A 21,758-nucleotide genomic window follows, 5' to 3' on the forward strand; every position below is an offset into this window, starting at 1 on the left:
GTAGAAAAATGCGTGTAGACAATTACGTGTACACTGGGATGCTTGCTAACTAAATTGCACACCCTGCCTTTTCAAATAAAGTACGAAACCGGTCTGTGCCTACCATGTGGTTCCTGGAGCTCAGCTGTACACCCACGTCTTGCCTCTCTAAAGTCGTGGAACCAAAAGAATGCACGCTACCGAGTTTGGCGGGACTGCGCCGGCACTGACCACTAGTGGCCAATGGGCAGGCAGTGATTTCAAAGCTCGCTGCGTGTGTGGCAAACAGGTCACTAACTGGGATAGGCGATCGGGGCGCAGCCCGAATTAACTATGGTACCAGCGTGGCTGCTCTTTTAAAGGGGCACTCCTGGGGAAATGTTTATAATTTTAAAAACAATAGTAACATAGATAAATTGCATTCCTTACAATGGCCGGCGGCCACAAATGCACAATGGTAATTTATTTTGGAATTAATTTCTTAAAAAGCCATTGGTTGCTTTTACAAAATTACTTTATATAATTGTAAGACATTGTTATTGCACAGAGAGCACCAAAGCTATGCAGTGTTTTACTGTGATAAAGCGGAGGGGTGTGGTCATGTAAAAGCCTGGCCAGATCTGAGTCGGTGAGCCATAACTGTTTTCACGAGTCATTTGCATTACTAAATGATGATGTTCTCCTGTAGAATTGACTTGTTTGGTCAAAAGTTGAGTAAAATATATAGTAGAATAAGTCAAATAAGAACTCATGCTGTGATGTTGGAGATCATCTGGTTTTTACATTTAGTCAAGTTTTGACTAAATGTTTTAACAATAACATAGAGGGGGGAATCGAGACGAGGGTCGTGGTGTATGTGTGTGTGTGTGTCTGTCTCTGTGTGTGTGTAGAGCGATTCAGACTAAACTACTGGACCGATCTTTATGAAATTTGACATGAGAGTTCCTGGGAATGATATCCCCGGACGTTTTTTTAATTTTTTCGATAAATGTCTTTGATGACGTCATATCCGGCATTTTGTAAAAGTTGAGGCGGCACTGTCACACCCTCATTTTTCAATAAAATTGATTGAAATTTTGGCAAAGCAATCTTCGACGAAGGCCGGACTTTGGTATTGCATTTCAGCTTGGAGGCTTAAAATTTAATTAATGACTTTGGTCATTAAATATCTGAAAATTGTAATTAAAATTATTTTTTTATAAAACGATCCAAAAATACGTTTATCGTATTGTTCATCATTTTCTGATTCCAAAAACATATAATTATGTTATATTCGGATTAAAACCAAGCTCTGAAAATTAAAAATATAAAAATTATGATTAAAATTAAATTTCCGAAATCGATTTAAAAACAATTTCATCTTATTCCTTGTCCGTTCCTGATTCCAAAAACATATAGATATGATATGTTTGGATTAAAAACACGTTCAGAGAGTTAAAAAGAATAGAGATATAGAAAAGCGGGCTATCCTCCTCAGCGCAACCGCTACCGCGCTTTTCTGTATTGTTAATTTCACTGCCTTTGCCACGAGCGGTGGACAGACGATGCTACGAGTGTACGGTCTTGCGGAAAAAATGCAATGCGTTCAGTTTCATTCTGTGAGTTCGACTGAGCTTGACTAAATGTTGTATTTTCGCCTTACGCGACTTGTTGGACCTGTCTTTAAGCGATGCTGTTACATTTTCATATCTCATTGAGTCATTCAGATGTAAATATAAAAGGAAATTTTTTTGAAAAATTGACTTTAATGCTGCCGTCAATAAGTGTGTGGTTTATGAGTTGCATACTGTGTCTGGCTTCTTCTATTAGATTAATTAATAACAATGCTATAATGATAATGATAATAAATTTTTCTATACCCCAAGTCCCGGTAACAGCTCCATGAGCTTTACATTATAATACCAGAATCATAAATACAAGACACACACACACACACACACATACATACCCACCCACACTACAACGTACAAATTGTGAAACTTGAACAGAAAAGCAGACTAAACTAACAGTAAGTAAAATAACAGTGCTAAACTATATAAATTCAGTTAAACCACAAATGAATGAAATACTACAAGTTTCCATCCCTGTTCATTGGCTCTATCGGCGCCCATTTTTACCTGCTTGCTTCCCTTTATATAATAAACCGTCCATAGATCGTCGTTCTCCCGAACTAACTCCTTATTATCCTACATACGTGAGAGAGATACCCGTGAGATAAAAATCGTTCAAATCACACGTGTGTATATCATGTAAATGAGGTCAACCGGAAGGTCATGCTATGTAAATTAGTAATTACATATTCATGAAGAACTACTTTTGCAACAAAATGGCAACTGCCACGAAACCGATTTGTCAACACTGAAAGAATTTTTGAGTGATGAGCTGTTCGAAGACATGTTTGGTGATGACGCGAATGACGAAGTCGATGAAGAAAAAAGCGAGTCATCCATGATTTATGATTTTTCTCCAATAGACTCATTCGTTCAGACATACAAGAACAAGAACACTCTCCGAAAAACGGTTTACGATATACGTCGCCTATCGACGTTTATGGCGAAACACGGGGACAAAAGAAACATTAGCACCATCCAACCACAAAAATTATGCAAAATTCTCTGCTCTTTTTTCATGAGTTTGAAAAAACCGGATGGCAAAGAGTATGAACCATCCCCACGCTGAGGGGCCTTCTCAGCAGCATCCATCGACAGTTGAAGTCTAAAAAGTACTGTGCACCCGTTATAGACGGCCCCGAATTTGCACTTGTAACTGAGAGAAGTCGTGAAGACAAAGCAGAAGATTGTTAAACAGGAAGGTTGTGGCAACTTACCTAACAGGGCTCAACCGCTGAAAGATGAAGATGTTGACAAGCTGTGGCAGACAAAACAGCTCGGAGTCGCAGATCTAGAAGTAATCCTGAATACTCTGTGGTGGCAAAACACAGTCAACTTTGGTCTGCGCAGCGTGACACCTCACAGGCACATGCAGTGAGGAGACGTGTCCTTGCATGAAGACAGTAATGGCAGAGAATATCTCCAATTTTGCGAAAGACAATCCAAAACATGCCAGGGCGACATGTGAAGAAAAGCTGGGATCATCAACCCGAGGTAGATCTACACCAACCACTCTGCACGCCAGTTCCTAGTGCAGAAACTTTCCGAGAATAACGTTCCTCCGACCAAAATAATGCAGCTATCTGGGCACAACAACGTTAAGCAGCATTTCCCAAGAGGAACACCGTGGCTTCAGTCTGATGCTAAACGGCACTGCACCGGTCTCGGAGCTGTCGCCAGTGTCGGCAGACGACACATTGGATTCGCACGGCCACTTCAACTCCAGCCGTCTCCAATGCCACTGCCACAATCACATCCCAGCAAACGCTAACAACACTGTTTGCAAGGCCTGTGCACGTTGGTACCATCAACATCAACCAATATTTGTCCAGTCACCAAACCGAGAAGTGACCATCTGTCGACTCGCCTGGCTCCGACTTGACTGTCATCCTGTCGCGGAAGGATATGCTTTGCTGTTGTTGTTCCTTTTGGTTTCTTTTATCCTGTGGCCACTGCTTTTCTTTTTATCTGGTATATTTTGAAGTGACCATCATTTCGTTGTTCGAATCTATTTCTTCAATGTTCAAAATTAAACATAACAGTGTTAACAAAGACAAACTACTTTGTCCTAGTTTGAGAGTGTGTGTCATGGCGGAGGAATGAATGTCAAATTGAGTAAAGTGGTTTGAAGTTCTAAAGCGGGTTGATCCAAAGGCAATAGCGCTGTCGGTGACTTTTAGTTAGATCTGGCACAGAAGTATATAATGTAGGATAAACAGAATACTACATGGCTTGCTGTGTCGTACCAGATTTACACTCGTTGCTTTTTCAAATAGTGAACAGCTCGCTTTCGCTCGCAGTTCACTATTTAAAAAAACAACTCGTGTAAATCTGGTACGACACAGCAAGCCATGTAGTATTCTCTATGTATGTCATGGAGAATAGAGGATTTGGGGTATTTTTTCATGCAATGACGTCAGCGCTTTTCTGCGATTGGTCAATGCATTTCGTATCAATAATGTCAGTCACGCTTGAAATTATCGCTACTTCATATTGCTTTCCAAACTTATACGAAGTGACCGGGAGCGTAGGGTCAGTTATGAACTGAATTAGCCCCGAACAGTGAGATATAGAGAACAGTACACAAACACGAACAGAGAGACTCGAAAACTCCAGTCAGCCGTCGCCAAGCTCAAGAACTCAAGTGTAATATTTGAAGTTTAAATCTCCTTCGCCTACTGTTTGACAGATATAGATTAGCTCAGTTGGTAACCCGCTTCTTTTGTGATCCCGGGTTCGATTCGCTTCGACGGCAATTTAATTTTTATTTTTTTCTGAAGTTGTAATTCTTGTATTTTATTTATTTGCTTCATTCCAAATGTTTTTGATTCTGAAATGAATCAAAATAATTTTAAAAAGTTGCATATATATTGAGTACTTACAGCGGGACATTATCCCCAGCCGCTGCCGCCGAATTACCCATTAATTTTTTTTTTTTTTTAGTAACATCGGCTTGGTGAAAATGTATTGTATTATAGGCAACACCGCGACTACATGCAATGATGAGATCAAGAAAACGTACAAAACACACTTTATACGAACGGGGAAAACGACAAGTCAACAAATTCTTGATTCAGAAACTGAACCGGGCACGTGGCAGTTATGTTGGCAGTTTAAGTCTTAATTTTCACGCCGATAGGCCATAGGGTAAGCGGTCTTGTGGCTGGGTGGTAAGACGTTTGCCTCCAAATCCAATGCCGGCGGTCTCGGGTTCGAGTCCCCAAATACTTTTGTAAAACATGATTTTTTTTACTCTTTTTTTTCTTTTTTGAACTCTATATTCTTGTATTTTTATTCTTTTTGATTTATTCCAAAGGTTTTGAGTCGTGTATTGAAAATCGAAAATAGTGCATGAGTGCCCTTGAACAGCTTTTCCATAATCCCGTATTCTATTTTTAGTACGGGATATCCCCAAGGAAAGGTCAAAGGGCATATGTATCACCGCATGTCGACTGCTGGTAATAGTAGATAAATACTTCTAGATAATAGACTTCTGGTTAAACTTAAAGCCCCACTCCGCCTCACATGAGGTTTACAGAACAATGGAATCTTTCATGAAACAAGCAATTCTTAAACTTTATGGAACACACTTGCAATAGCATTTAACAGCATTAAACGATAACAGTTTGTTTGAATGGCTATATATTTAGCATGCCTAAACCTCACACCAGTTCTCATGGCAAATTTTCAGAATCACTAGCCAAAGGCCAGTACACCATTTTTTGAACTTTCATTGCTGTTTAAAGTACACTTTATATGTGACCCTCCACCACGAAATGAGTCGCATGTCACCTCGCGCGGTTCTGCGCTAGGCTTAATATAAGTCCGGGGAGTGTCTGGTAACAGTGTGAGGGTCACCTTAGTCACAGTTTTCGCTCTTTTCTAAAACGGTTTTCACCACTGGATAGAGCATACAACACTCTTTCGGAAAATGTAAAAATATGAAAATCATGCAAAGGTGACATGCGACTCGTTCCGTGGTGGAGGGTCACATATGCTTAGAAAGCACAAGATTGCCAAGAAGTTCTTGTTGTGAGTTCTGCACTGTATGTCATGTGTGTATGATATAATTGTTTGCCTTCCAGTCGCCTGTACCAGATGAGCAAGCTGTTCCTGTACGGCCCATCGTCAGGTCTCTACAGCTGTCCCCTGGCCATGGCTGATGGTGCCGCCAAAATCATTGAGGTACAGTCAAACCTGTCGTGGCGCCCACAACTCGACGACTTAATTTGCAACCACCTGTCTAAAATGACCATCCCAAAGTATCCAGGATGAATTTATTTGTATACAATTTAACTTTCCTAAGCAAACACCTGTCAATAGTTTTGGTCTTCCCGTGGGTGATCGTTATAGACAGGTTTTACTGTATTACTGTGTTGGTCAGCAATTAGGAAGGGTAGTATATGTACAGTGGAACCCCCCTTTTATGACCTCCTAAAATCTGAGAAAGTCTAGTCTTTAAAAGGAGGTTGTCTCAAAGTGGGGGTAAGTTTACAGAGGATATGAACAGAAGATCTGGAAAGCTAACGTCATCAAATGGAGGAAGTCTTAAATTGGGGGTTCTTAAAAAAGGGGGGTTCCAACGTATTTAGTTAGAGCTTAGTAACATCCTGGTTTTAGCGCAATCCCTCTCCTTGTCTGGAACTGCTAGATTTATCAGTGTGTTCAGCAAGTGTACCAAACATATTTTTTTAAACAGTAGAATCTTCAAAGTGCAAGATAGATTTTACGTTTTGAAAAACTGTACATTAGCGTTATTTGTACACAATTAACATAGGCATGTGAAATATTTCTATTTGTCGTCTAGATCTGTAACATGCTTTTAAAAAAAATGACTGCAGACGATCCAGTCCTCAGCTCCATGGCTGGTGGAGAGACCGTTTAAACACCTGACATCACGTGACCCAGCAGAGTTTTGGACGTCTGGCCAGTGGATGACTGAGAAACGAGGTGGCTCTGACGTTGGTATGCAGTGCTTTGCTTTTCTGTGAATCAAAACGTTTAGCTTTTCTCTTGCAGTTTCGGTTGTTGTTGTTTTTTCTTCCCGTTTTTAATTACTGTTAAACTCAACTTGTTTGTTTTCACCAATCTGTCGATTGGTGCATTGAGAATGATTTTATGATGTGAGTGAGCAGCTGTGTTTATGTGGGTGTGTCTTGTTTGTAACTTCATTCTTGTTTTTGTATGCATTGTTCTGTGTGTGGGCATAATGTTTCATTTCTGTACTTTTTATTAACTGACTTGATGATACCTGATCTGACTAACTAAGGGACTGTCTGGTAAACTTCCAAATTGGTTTGTTGCTAACTGTTTTGGTGTATCACTGTATGTGTTAAATTTATTTGTACAAAACAGGCATTACTGTTTCTATTATTAGTGTCTTTTGCATATGTGGCTGATTTTGCAATTGAACTCTTGTTTATATTAATTAATTCAAAAAAGAACATTCTGTTGGCACGTTGTCATGAGACATGTTTTTGTGTGTGTGTGTCTGTGGACAGCAAGAGGCACAGAGACGGTGGCAGTGGAAGAAGGAGACGGCACATACCGTCTCTATGGTTACAAGTGGTTCTCCTCAGCTACAGATGCTGACATGACCTTCACCTTGGCCAGGGTGGTTGACAAGGATGGCAACACAGTAGAGGTACCTTTGTTGTTCTGTATACACTCGTGTTCGTCCACCTTGTTCTTGACTTGTCCGTGCCACATGCCTTTTTGTACACAGAGCAATAGAAAAAACGTAACAAATCTAATAACGCAAGAATTGCCAAAATAAAACAAAAATTTGGAAACAAAACTGAGTCCATAGCAATATTAGAGGTAACATGTGGGATTATGTGAAGTTAATATATATTCTTTCTCAAATCAGACAAAAATGGTATTCCCCCCCGGGGCCCCCCTCCCCCCCAAAAAAACCCCAACCCAGATTGGAATATACTTGTGTGAATTAATGAACACTACCTATCATTCAATATGACAACTTTTCTTAAACAAAAGCCATCTACGGTAGATTTTAACATGAAATCTTCCTCTTCCAGACAGCCATAGAATTCTCAGTAAAACTCGAAAATTCACCACATAATTTGCCAAACAATACTATCAGTCTAAAGAAAACATTTCTGTTCATACTAGCAATAAAAGAAGAACGTAGTTTGTGGACAAAATAACTTGTTCCACTTTCTGTTGTCTACCTAGCATGCAGACCTTGCAGAAAACCAAGAAAAATACATCGTAAAGTCCTAAAAACTAAGTCCTAAAACAACAATTTCATACAAGAATGAATAAAAGAACGCAAACATACCTAAAGGGAAGAGTGGCAGAAAATGGGGGGGACAAATTCCAGAATTGCAGGATAATCACTCTCTTCTCCGCCAGACAAAACTAGTTCTTTGCACCAACTACTTTTAGTGCCTCAAAATACTCTAAATATTCATTAATAACATAGAAGAAAATTCCAAAATACTAAACTTTAAATGTTAAATGCAAAAATTGCATTAATAATTAGAAATATTGTATCTCTACACAAGACAGACGTTTTTAGTAGCAGGGGAAGACAATCACACTGGTCACACCAGAGTTATCCTCAAACACAGAGATATAGACTAAGGAGCAGTGCATGATCAGAATTTTTACTAAAACAGACAAAGTGACTTTACAAAGTGACTGCACAAACTGAAATAAATGATTGCACATTTCAAGATTAAAACATGTAAATGTGAACCTCTTACATTAGATTATCTGCAAATGAAAACATAATTTTAAAGTTCTAGGACTTCACTTCTTCAGTCATCCAAAATCATAGATCTACACAGACAGGCATAGCAAAAAACAAAACAGAAGAAAAAAAGTAAAACACACGTTTGTGTATTTTGCTTTGCTGTTTTGGGGACTATTACAGGCAATTTTAGCGGCATTTGGTACATGACATTGCGTATCACAACAACAGTCGCTTATGTTTCATGGTTCTTTTTTCTTACCATGTTGATGTTTGTTCATATATCTCCTGGCTAAAAATTGAATAAAGAAGGGGCGTTTCTTTGCATGATCAATCTTTACTAAACGACATAAAATGCGTAGTGGCAAACACAGACCTGTTTACCAGTACGATTTGGGCGTATTTTGTACGCCAAATTATTATCGGTACGCAAATACGCGACACACGCACACAATATGCCTAAGACAAAAGTCTAGAATACGTTTTCCGGTGTTGGTGTGCTGATAACGGAATGGCACAACTGATACCGGTTTCGGTCGAAGGGAGATAACCATGACAGCGAGTATTCAGCTGTGGAAACCTTGTTCAGTTTTTGGCACGTGCGATCGTCTGGACAATCGTGGCAAAATGAAGCGGAAAAATGTGCCAGTTTCGGATAACTGTACCAAGTCTAAAAAACAGAAGCAGCAGATTTTCTTGGAGAAATATAAGAAAGAGCCAGGAATTGTGGAGTCTACTATGGGAAAAAGTCATGCACACTACAAGTATTGTACAGTGGACCACAGGAGCTTGTATCAAATCGCAGGTCGATCATTATTTACAGTCTACTACTACTATATACTACAACTATATAGTATACTGTTCAAAAAAAGAAACGCATAGTTGCTACTTGCCAAATTTGTTTTATTTTTCGAAAAAATTAACAGAAAATCCAATATTTAGATTATTTGTTTGAAATTTGGTATGGACACAGTTGAATGCACACACAGTTCATTTGCATCTTCAAATCAATCAGTCAATCAATACGATTGGGTGCCGAGGCTGTCAAGTCAGTAGGGGGTGTGACTGCCTTGAGCAGCAACAACTGCCCGGCACCTTCTGGGCATGGACTGGATCAGATGCCGGATATCTTGCTGTGGGATGGTGTCCCACTCCTCCTGAAGTGCCTGCAATAGATCGCGGTGATTTGCCGGCGCTTCTTCTCGCCTGCGCACACGTCTGTCCAATTCATCCCAGAGGTGTTCTATCGGGTTCATGTCTGGCGACATGGATGGCCAGGGAAGCACCTGGACATGGTGGTCGGTGAGGAACTGGGTGGTGAGTCGTGCTGTGTGCGGGCGAGCGTTGTCCTGCTGGAATATGGCATCCTGGTCAGCCAGAAGAGGAAGGGCGTGTGGGCGCAGAATTTCCTCCACGTATCGCTGGGCAGTTATGCGCCCTTGGACGTGCACCAGGGTGCTCCTTCCAGCGGTATTGATCGCCCCCCACACCATGACGCCTCCACCACCATGAACGGGTGCCTCATCCACACAGTTGGGCGCGTAACGTTCGTTTACTCTCCGGTAGACCCTCCTCCGACCATCATGTCGCTGGAGCAGGAAGTAGGACTCGTCGCTGAACCACACGTGTCTCCAGTGATTCCGGACGGTCCAGCGAAGGTGCTGGTTGCCCCACTGCACTCGGTTCTGGCGATGGCGGCGGGTGAGGACAGCTCCTCTGTGAGGTCTGCGAGCTCTCAAACCAGCTTCATGCAGGCGGTTCCGCACGGTCTGGTCCGATAATCGGTGTGGCCCGGGGAGAGCCTGGACAGAAGATGAGGCCGACAGGAAACGATTCCGGAGGTGGCGGAGCCGTATGAAGCGGTCGTGAGCAGCAGTTGTCGCCCTTGGTCTTCCCGCTCGTGGCAAGTCAGCAACGGAGTCAGTGGCTTGAAACCTGACCCACAGTCTACTGATGGTGCTCTGGGACACGTGGAAGTGCCTGGCGATTGCACTTTGACTTTGGCCTGCTTGTAAACGACCCAATGCAATTTGGCGGTCTTCTCTGCTCAATCGGGCCATCTTTCGTCGCTGAATTGTCGTCTGATTTCTTTGTGGCGAACAATCCGCTTTTATGGGTTTTGGAAGACATGGTGAGAGCTCAATATTCCCCGAGTTTCACGAGATTACACTGAAGCATGACGAGTGGTCATGCCAAATGAGCAATTTTGACATTGTAGCCACTGATAACGCATGCGTCACGTGCAGAGCTCACTTGTGGCAATGGACGAAAGGTCGACGACCAGATAAACATTTTCTGCAGTTTGGTGGATATCCTTGTAGCCATATAACTAAATTAACCAAATATTACAAGCTATGCGTTTCTTTTTTTGAACAGTATAGTAGTAGTAGTGTAAATAATGATCGACCGGCGATTTGATACAAGCTCCTGTGAGTGGACGATACCTTCCGCCTGTGATCTGACATCGAACGACACTGCAGTTCGAAAACTCACCTGGACAAGGTTGCTGCAAAGAAATCCGCTGAAATTATGAAGTTCATTCCCGCAAAGCAAATCCTGCCAGAATAAAAGGCTGTAGTCCGCGCTGAAGCAATGTTTTCTGAGATGATTGTAAAAATTAACTTGCCACTGTCAACCACAGATGTTATTGCACGAACTTCATCTTTTCATTATCAATCTGTTTGGAAGACACTGGTTATAATGCTATAAACTGACAGGTAAATACAAATTCTACAATTGTTTTATTCCTGTTGTATTGGAAGGAATTAAATTCTGAAGGTGTTCACAAGACATGCTATTCTTACACAAACACGTTTGCACCCACGCGTACATTTTCCCTAGCCCATATGGCTTTGCTTGCAAAGTACACCAACTTTTTGAAAAATACACTCAACTTTTTGGGAAAGTACTCTTGCCTCGGGTTTAGGGTAAACAGGTCTGCAAACAGCAGAAACGGAAAATTAAATCAATAATGTCGAGGTTCTTACCGAATGTAGCGTCTGAATCTATCCTGAACGTATGTAACGCAAAGCTTGGTTGGATGGTGTCATTGTGCAGAAATCTAACTTGAAGTCTGATTGGCTGGTGTCAAACCTAGCTTCCTTCGGCAGTTGAATACCTCGGACCCTCCCTCACTAAATCCCTGCCCACACTAAAACGCAAAACTTTTTCTTTGAGGACCTTGATTGTATGTGTTTAGAGTATAACTTTGTTGTCATACACACACAATTTTGTTATGTCCCCGCATACTGCACACGAGTTGAAACGATAGCTCTCTCCTGTAAATGGGCTATAAGCTGTGCTTTGTTCATTGAACAACATCTCTGGTGATGTATGCGCAGGGCACCAAAGGGCTGTCACTATTCTACCTGGAGCTGAAGGACGGGAAGGGCAAGCTGAATAACATCCAGATCCACAAGCTGAAGAACAAGCTGGGCACGCGACAGCTGCCTACCGCTGAGCTGCTGCTAGATGGGGCTCACGCTGTCAGGGTATGTCTTCGCCATACACTGATACAGTGGAACCCCCCTCTTAACACTCCCTCTCTTTTAAGACCCTGTTTTCTCAGACTTTCTGTTTATAGCCTTTGTAAATTTACCCCTATTATAAGACTCCCTCCTTTTTAAGACTGATTTTCTCAGATTTGTTTAGGTCTTGAGAGGCTGGTTCCACTATGTGTGGACCACACTTGATGTGTGTGATGTGTGTGATGTGATGTGTGTGATGTGATGTGTGTGATGTGTGTGAAGTGATGTGTGTGGTGTGATGTGATGTGTGTGATGTGTGTGATGTGTGCGATGTGTGTGATGTGATGTGTGTGATGTGATGTGTGTGAAGTGATGTGTGTGATGTGATGTGTGTGATGTGTGTGATGTGATGTGTGTGGTGTGATGTGTGTCATGTGATGTGTGTGGTGTGATGTGTGTCATGTGATGTGTGTCATGTGATGTGTGTGATGTGATGTGTGTGATGTGTGTGATGTGTGTGATGTGATGTGTGTGATGTGATGTGTGTGATGTGGTATTTCATACCAACCATTCTGTGATCACTTTGAGAAATAGAGTATATCTGACAATCAAAAACATTATCATACACAACATCATTTACAAAAATATAATCCAGTCTCCTGGCGGCGAGAGGAGGTTTTCTGCTCCATGTATACTCACTTTTCATCTGCATGATCGAGTTCGCCGCCATACATCATTTATCTCACATTCAATCATCATATTATTCAAACAAGTAACATCTTTAACATAATGTTTATCTTCACTAATGATGTCTAGTTCATTATTCATCACACAATTAACACCACCGACAATCTTGCATTCACAGCCGTTCTCGCTCACACGCTGTTTTAAAAAATCAAAAAAGTTTTGTTTTTTGGCCGACTCATGGCATACACGTTCACCAAAATAAAACTTGCTTTCTTCTATCTGAACCATAATTCCTAAAAAATCGTTCAAGCTGAACAACGCATACAACATTGTATGAAAAGTTCTTCTTTAAAAGTATGCTGTGCTTAGTTCCAGTCGATACAAACATCTTCCCACCCCATTCTTTCTCCCAGCATTCAATGTCATCCTCAGTTATATACGATTCTTGTATTATACAAACAATATCCCATTTCATTTTTCTCATGTTATAGAAAAGCGTTGGACGTTTCGTTGTCCACCCCCCGCGGGTTAGGGGGAAGAATTTAGCTGATGCTCCCCAGCATGTCGTAAGAGGCGACTAACGGATTCTGTTTCTCCTTTTACCCTTGTTAAGTGTCTCTTGTATAGAATATAGTCAATTTTTGTAAAGATTTTAGTCAAGCAGTATGTAAGAAATGTTAAGTCCTTTGTACTGGAAACTTGCATTCTCCCAGTAAGGTAATATATTGTACTACGTTGCAAGCCCCTGGAGCAATTTTTTGATTAGTGCTTTTGTGAACAAGAAACAATTAACAAGTGGCTCTATCCCATCTCCCCCTTCCCTCCGTCGCGATATAACCTTGAACGGTTGAAAACGACGTTAAACACCAAATAAAGAAAGAAAGAAAGTTTGGTTGTCCATGTTACAGTAAGGGTATTCACTCTTTCACAAGCCAGACAGATCCACTTCTTTTCAGAATTGGTCTATTAGGCTACATGAAAATTGAAGTTTCTCCGTCAAGTCTGGGATTTTAGAAATGTATAATTTTAGTCTGAGGAGAAATAACAGTATTGATCACTCTTACAATTACAGGTGTCAGATGAAGGTCGCGGAGTGGCAGGGATCTCCAATATGTTGACCTTGACCCGTCTTCACAACTCCGTCTCTGCTTCCTCATCCATGCGCAGGTAACTTGTTCTTGCTCATTTTGTATTTGTCTAGTCAGACTTTTGAGACTTTTTAGCAAGTCCTCTTCTTCTTCTTGGCGTTCGCAGAGGTTACACGATCAGTCCAGCACTGGTGATAAATGTTGTCGTTTTCTCCAACTCCTGTCGACTTGCCATATAGTTTGGTCTGCAAGGGAGTTGGTGACGGCCACACTTCTTTTCGTTCCTCATCTAGTAAGGGGGTCCGCCATACTCGCCATCAAGAGAGGAGGATCTGGTGTCTACATCCAACACCCCAGTGGAGAGTGGCAAGCAGAGGCTATACCAACTGGTCTCCACTGTACCAACTACAGGGCAGAGGTTAAAGCACTGATCCACGCAGCCAATACCATCAGCAGCAAGGTCAATCCCGACACTCAAGGCCTGTCAAGGCCTGACCAGATAACAATCTTCTGCATGAGAACAGGGCATAACAGACTGCAACAACACCCGCACAAAAAATAGTGAACTGTGCCCTCCCCCATGTGCCCCTGTGGAGAAGCAGAACAAGACACAGTCCACGTACTACAGGACTGCAAGAACCTGAAGCCCTTGAGGACAGAGACTTGGCCCAGGCCGACGACCCTCCAAGAGAAGCTGCACGGTCCCGTAAAAACTCTACAAAAGACCACCAGCTTCATACACAGAGCTGGACTGTGAAGGCGAACGACAAGAAGAAGCAGATCACCACCTCTGGTGCCTGTGATTACAAATTCCTTTGAACATGGACAAGAAGTTATGCTTTGATGAATTCTAGGCCAAGTACAATCAAGACCAAATCAAAACTTTACTACATCCACCAGTGACAAGCTAAAAGCTTCATAGAAAAACTAAGACACTCAATGCCTTAAACTCTTCTCAAAATGACCTAGGACCATTCCAAGAAACTTATATATACCAGTAAGCCTGCTGCATACCAAATAATGCACATGCTTACCGTGAATACAACTTGCATGGTAATTCCCTTTCCATCAAAAAGAAAGACTATGTTCCATTTCTGTCAACCACATAATAATCAAACGCTTAAATCACATATTCATTTCCATACAATTCAACAGTGAACACACAGCAACTCCTCAAGCCATGTGGCAGGATGCATAACTCAAAAAGGCGGGAAAAACAAATACTATCAACTAAAATACTAAAACAAATACAAAAACTATATTATCATCTAATTCTTAATAAAATACATCTTTTACAACTACATGTTCATAATACAATACCTATTTCATCATGTCACTTCAGTTTCTTTCAATACATAATTTTCTCCATTATTCATGACCACATGGTTCTTTGCATTCTATGATTATCTTATGTGATATCAAATCCAAATAATCCTTCAAAACTACAGAACCCTGCATGAAATTAACTTGGGAAACAAAGCACACAGACTATAAGAAACAAATCAACACAATATAAAAACTGCTCACCTGAGTTAGGATTAAAATATTTGGAAATCACGAGCATGAAAATCTGGCTCCCTGATGAAAATGTCTGGTACTTCAGGAGAATCAATTATCAGTTGCCAATGAAAAAGTACTTATGAAACCAAAAAGTGCTGCTTAAACATAAAACAGCTAAGCCTAAAAAATCATTAAAATAAACAAATAAAATTCACATGCTTCAAATAATCTGTTATTGCTACAATTCCTTTCTAAATTTACTAAGACACAACATTCATGAGAATTCAAAAACATTGATTCCAGACTTCCTGATAATTAAAGGGAAGTAATCCTGACATTCCATTTGTCAAGAACAAGCCCAGTTCCTTCCCTTACATTACATAGACAAATCAGTAAGCCAAAAAGTACTTTGTCAAATGGGAAAGAATGAATAACTTTGAATACTTTCACAGGTTTACATATTCTTTCCAGAATGGTGAACCTTGCCAGGGACTACAGCACTCGGCGCCAGGCTTTTGGTTCCGTCCTGACAGACTACCCCGTGCACGTGCAGACTCTAGCACGCATGGAGGTATGGTCACTCTCTTCTTTTTCTTTTTCCTTGTGAATGTGTACGCTTCTTCTTCTTCTTCTGCATTCATGGCCTTGGGAGGTCGTTATTGACAGGTTGGACTGTATAACCAGCTTCTACTCCATTATTAAGGACAGCCATACTCTTGATCTAAAATAGGTGCATGCTGGATATTTACATATTTCCCTGACCCACCAAACTCTGACATGAATCATATGGGGTATTTTGCTTGGGTATTTAATCACTTTCCTTCTCAGCAGCATACATGCACAGAGATCAGCTCAGACTTTCAGCAGATGGCATTTATGTTCACTCAGGAGGTTGATGGAGGCCTCACAGGCAGATCACAGTAATTATGTTAACAAGTCGCATAAGGCGAAAATACAACATTTAGTCAAGTAGCTGTCGAACTCACAGAATGAAACTGAACGCTATGCAATTTTTCAGCAAGACAGTATACTCGTAGCATCGTCAGTCCACCGCTCATGGCAAAGGCAGTGAAATTGACAAGAAGAGCGGGGTAGTAGTTGCGCTGAGAAGGATAGCACGCTTTTCTGTACCTCTCTTCGTTTTAACTTTCTGAGCGTGTTTTTAATCCAAACATATCATATCTATATGTTTTTAGAATCAGGAACCGACAAGGAATAAGATAAAAGTGTTTTTAAATTGGTTTCGAAAATTTAATTTTGATCATAATTTTTATATTTTTAATTTTCAGAGCTTGTTTTTAATCCAAATATAACATATTTATATGTTTTTGGAATCAGAAAATGATGGAGAATAAGATGAACGTAAATTTGGATCGTTTTATAAAACAAATATTTTTTTTACAATTTTCAGATTTTTAATGACCAAAGTCATTAATTAATTTTTAAGCCACCAAGCTGAAATGCAATACTGAAGTCCGGGCTTCATCGAAGATTACTTGACCAAAATTTCAACCAATTTGGTTGAAAAATGAGAGCGTGACAGTGCCGCCTCAACTTTCACGAAAAGCCGGATATGACGTCATCAAAGACATTTATCAAAAAAATGAAAAAAACGTATGGGGATATCATACCCAGGACCTCTCATGTCAAATTTCATAAAGATCGGTCCAGTGGTTTACTCTGAATCGCTCTACACACACACACACAGACAGACAGACAGACACACACACATACACCACGACCTTCGTCTCGATTCCCCCCTCTACGTTAAAACATTTAGTCAAAACTTGACTAAATGTAAAAAGCATTAAATTACATATTCTTACGCAACTCACATAGAAAGCATTAACTTCAGTTAAAGTGCTAGGACACTGAACTACGCTTCACCCCAAAGGGGAAGCAACCCCCTAAAAAAGAACGGCCTTGACCTATAACCCAAGCTATACAAGAGTCGAGGTCATACCGTCACGTGACCTATCACGCGTGACTCGACCGCCGCCATGTTGAAACCTCACTCCCACTTCAGTCACCAAGTAGTTCGGACGTTTTTTACACTACGCTGCAGGCTTTTAGCCTACTGTCTTCTGGACAGTGTTTCACCCCGTCTACAGGTCCCTGCTTCTCATGCACAAGTTTGGGTGAGCTCGTTCTAATTGTTTGCTTTTGCTTGCGGTTGTTTCTTTCTCCGTTGTTCGGTCTGGTTGTTGTTTATCAATATCATAACTCAGACTGGTTTTTTGTCAGCAATGGCTGACAAGGAGAAATAGAAACCACAGACTAGTCAGTAGCTGTTGAGGTTTCTCCTATTAAGTTTCGCATAAAGAGAAAGGCAAAGGCACTACCAGTTCTGTTCTTGACCCAGCTTCTCTTACTACTACGTCTGTTAAATAGCCTTGAATGGTTGAAAACGGCGTTAAAGGCATATGTACGCGCTCCCGTGTTTACAAAGTGTAGTTTGTCTATAATCGATGTCAAACGCACCATAAGACCATGTAATGACGATATGTCGCCATGCGCGGACCATATACATGTATTACAGCTTGTTCTAGCCTCTGAAAAAGTGAGGATGTCAACAAAGACGCGGAGGTATTTCCCTTGCGTCAACGCTACCTCTGTTGGCAAATCTAGATAAATAGGACGATCTAGATCAAAATAAAATTCTAATATCTCAACATTTAAGAGGTCCTAGACCACAATATCTTGCAGGGAACTTAATTTAGCATGTCTCCAGCTATGGGTAAAGCAATTAGCGTGTATAGTCATCGAGTTACATATGGCTTTAAACACTATATAAAGAAGAAAGAAAGAATGTCTGTTAAATTTCGGACCCTATGAGTCCAATCATGCCGGTGCTGAAGCAGGTTAAATTTAGGTTACTTCAGCCAAGGCAAACGCAGTGGGAAAGAATACTTGTGTTAAGGATGGTTTTTCTTCCCTTTTTTGAGATGTTTTCGACCCAAATGTATAACATGTTGCCATTCGTCGAGTTTGCGCTCGCTCCCGGCGGGAGTGGGCGACGCGGCTTGTTGTCACGCATCGAGGTTCCGCCTTCATGCACAGTCACTTCGGCTGACGCGCACGCAGAGGAGTGTGTTTACTTCATACGAGGAGCTTTCACGCTCTACAGGTTAGTCAAGTTCACCGGTAGCCAGGTTCTCTGGTGAAAGTGTTCAAGTTGGGCCGGAACTAGTAGCCCCCCCGCCGCGGCTGGGGGGTGAAAGTTTGACTTTCCCGGAGGCTATCGCTCTTTTTAAGAGGCGGAACTCACGGGGGGTCAACACCGGACAACAAGTTGGGCCGGAACTAGTAGCTCCCCCGCCGAGGCTGGGGAGTGAAAGTTCGACTCTCCCGGAGGCTATCGCTCTTTTTAAGAGGCGGAACTCACGGGGGGTCGACACCGGACAACGAGACAGATGTACTCACGGGCAGACTGGCATGTCTCCGGTGAATGTATACAAGTCTCAACTTCCTCCCTCTGGGCAGGAAGCTGCTTTCGGGCAGGCTTTGCACGGTTCTTCCGTTTTGCAATCAGCCTCGCCTGTGGTGGATCGTTTTAGTGACGCAGCTAGTCACAGTGACTTTCACGGTCCAGCCTTAGCAGATTCGGAGTTCGACGATTCTCACTCAGTTTCTGAGGAGGAAGTTGATGTCAAGTTGTCACTCAGACTTAAACCAGCTATGGTTACTGCAGCTCAGGTGTCTGCCAAGTACTTCGCTGAAGGGGTGACAGCTACGACAAGCTCTGCGGCACCACCACCAGTGGTGGGTGATTTCCGCCCTGCTTTAACGGAAGTTCAGGGATATCGTTTTAGCGAGTCTCCTTCTGTTGCTTACGAACTTTCCAGGGTGCTGGCTAGAACTTCGGGTTCTGAGAATAGCTTGCCTGTGGATACTGTGCCTTTACTGGCTGCACACGGTCAGGCTACTGATGCTGCTCAGCCATGGCTTGCCTCAGACCAGTTACGGAAGTCGAGCACTTCGTTTCATTCACGCAGGTTTGCTCTCTCCCGTCGTCATCACAGTCTTATTGAGACTTACGCTTTGCCGAGTGCACCGCTTCCGGTCACTCCGGAGTCGGCTAATCTCAGAGAGGATGTCTATCGTTTGGACAAAACTTGTGCTTACTCTGAAGGCGCATTACTTGGTTTGGATGAGACGGGAAGATACTCGTTGGAACTTGCGTCTCTTTCAGAGACACTTCTTCGATCTCTTTCGCGGTCGATCGCGGTGTCGTTGGATCCTTTCGAATTTCGAAACGACGCTAGCGTGAAAGACGTCCCCATACTCCTGGCCTCTTTGGCTAAGGTTTCAGCCGAACAAATGTCAGTCGTGGCACGGTTGTACGCACATGCGGTTTACACACGCAGGGACGCTTTCTTGTCTGGCTCTAGAATTTGAACTTGGGGAAGTTTTCTCATATGATTCTCCTTTTCCACCACTTCCTTTGTGGGCAGCGATGCGGCGTTACTTTCGCTTGCGTCACCCGCGCAAGTAACGCTTCACTCGCTGAGCGATATCCGTAGGCCTAGGTTACACCAAGCCTAAGAACTTAGTTTATTCTTTTCTTCGTACTACGGAACCGCTTCCGGTTGCACCGGACTTGTCGATCATACATCTTAATGTTCATAGCAAGGAGAAACTGTCTGTTTTCAAGAACAATGATCTCCTGGCTGTGGAAGATTGTGGCCGCTCTTCTTTCTATTATCCGCGTCTTGGTACAAGACTTTGATTCGTTCTTTCCCTTGTGCGGTTTCGTACTCACGGGATGCCTTTGTGTTCTGCCGGGACACATATACAAAGGGTTTGGCTTTGCTGTTCGTCTGGGAAAAGGCCTCGGCCGACAGTATTGTTCTGTCGGTGAGACTTAAATCTCTTCCTTGCTCGAGGGTTTTCTTTGCGAATCCTCTTCTTTGCACGCGGACTCTTCTCTAACAGAGAGAATCTCACAGCAAAAGGAAAAGCCCACGGCAGGCCTCGGCTTCTCTTATCAGAGAAAAGCGCTAAGCTGGCCGTTCTCAGCTTTGGTTTTTTATCTTCTTGTTGGCATGGCACGTTGCCAAATACCCACCACTTTATCTCCTCGAGGCGATTTAGCGGTAGGGTTCAGTGGGCAAACAATAGCACGCTTTCATGCATACTCTTGGCACTTGTCAACTGGAGTCTTAGCGTTCGGCTCCACTCTTCTCTCTGCCTCTGTGTTTTCCCACAGCGGCTGGAGGGGCGATTAGAACTCCTACTTTGAGGGAGGCACTGGGGCCCTTCCTGTTGGGTCACTTATATAGATCGTGCCTATGTTTACTTCCACCTTTGGATATACAAAATAGATCGGAAGTGGCTGCTTTTTATTTAATTCAGATCTTCAGGGCTCTGGTTTCGTTTTCTAAGCAATCAAATGAAGAGCTGGAACATGTTAGTGTCTTTTCTTGACTGGTTCACAGACACAACCAATCTTTGGATTCTCACACCACTGCTCATGCAGGGCGTTCCCGTTGGTTCTCTCTCCACCAGCGAAGCAGTTCTGTCTCTTGTGGATTTCTTTCCCCTTGTCAGGGGAGAACATGTGTTGATTCAATCAGACAACACCACAGTGGTCTTTTATCTCAATAAGCAGGGGGTGGCATCTCGCTCCTTATCACTGCCACAGCGAGCATGCAAGGTTTTGATGTGGTTTTTACCACCACGAGATTTTATTAGCAGTGAAGTACCTTTCTGAGAGGCTCTATGTATTGGCAGACTCTAGTCAGTCGGCCAAGAATGTCCACTCGGATTGGACTCTATCTCACTACGCGCTTCTACTCCTTCTGGTGAATTTGGAGAAGCCGCTAATAGAAGTTTTGCCTCTCGGTACTTTCACCTTCTGCTAAATGTTCGTCTCCCTGTTCCTGGATAATACTCTCGATTTTACTTTGAGCGGCCTGTTGGTCGCACATTATGGGCCCATTCAATCTTGGTTGCTAGTCCTTTAGGCTGGCAAGAGGGCGCCGTTTTTTACACTCGAGCCACACGGGTGTCTACTGTACGGGAATCATTGAGACGCTCAGGGGCTTCTGCCCCAACTCTGGATTTGGTCTAGAGATTCCATAGGGGTTCAGTGTCTTCGTTTTGTGTCACTTTGACTGGCTTGGAACTATGGCGTATATTAACGGAAAGAACTCCACTTCTCTCCGTTCAATGCGGGTGGCGAACCACCTATCCTGGCTTTCCGATTTTTCTCTCACGTCTCTGAATTAAGACTTTATGTGATTTCAGTTGCACTGACACAGCTAGGTCGCAAAATATTTTCACTTGGGTTCTTTGTAGCCAGCGTGTTTAAAGGGAACCTCCCTTTGGTTAGCTGAAAGCAAATCTCCAGTCCCGACTTGGGACTTGCTCCTAGTTTTGGAGTTTTTGAGTTCGGATTGTTTAATCCTTGACAAAATTAGCCTCTTCTAGAGGCAATGATTTAGTGAAGTCAACCTTAGCTAAATGGACTGCCACATTGATTAGGCATGCCTACAGTGGTGGCAAGGAAAAAAGGGGGGGGGGGGGGCAGTCAGTCCTCCCTTTTCAGGCAGCACGGGCTCAAGAGGTCAGAGTGTAGGCCTCTTCTTTACCTGTTCTCAAGTCTGAGAGACTTACATAAGTCATGAATGCGGCTCATTGAACGTTCAAGGACGTAGTCATGAGTTTCTATCGGCGGGGTATTTTAAGTACCCGCTATTTTAGCACACAT

The 21,758-nt window shown here is 42.5% G+C and overlaps 1 protein-coding gene across 1 annotated transcript in view; it reads left to right on the plus strand.

The window, feature by feature from the left end:
* The window catches only part of LOC138975882 (acyl-CoA dehydrogenase family member 11-like), a 55,482-nt gene that overhangs the window by 13,575 nt on the left and 20,149 nt on the right, over window positions 1-21,758 (plus strand). The window contains exons 3-8 of the mRNA XM_070348656.1: window positions 5,675-5,774; window positions 6,431-6,554; window positions 7,091-7,233; window positions 11,646-11,795; window positions 13,531-13,625; window positions 15,518-15,617. Coding sequence (XP_070204757.1) covers window positions 5,675-5,774; window positions 6,431-6,554; window positions 7,091-7,233; window positions 11,646-11,795; window positions 13,531-13,625; window positions 15,518-15,617 — 712 coding nt within the window. The remainder of the gene's footprint in view (window positions 1-5,674; window positions 5,775-6,430; window positions 6,555-7,090; window positions 7,234-11,645; window positions 11,796-13,530; window positions 13,626-15,517; window positions 15,618-21,758) is intronic.

The sequence above is a fragment of the Littorina saxatilis genome, linkage group LG9, assembly GCF_037325665.1.
Source record: "Littorina saxatilis isolate snail1 linkage group LG9, US_GU_Lsax_2.0, whole genome shotgun sequence".
Taxonomy (NCBI): Eukaryota; Metazoa; Mollusca; class Gastropoda; order Littorinimorpha; family Littorinidae; genus Littorina; species Littorina saxatilis.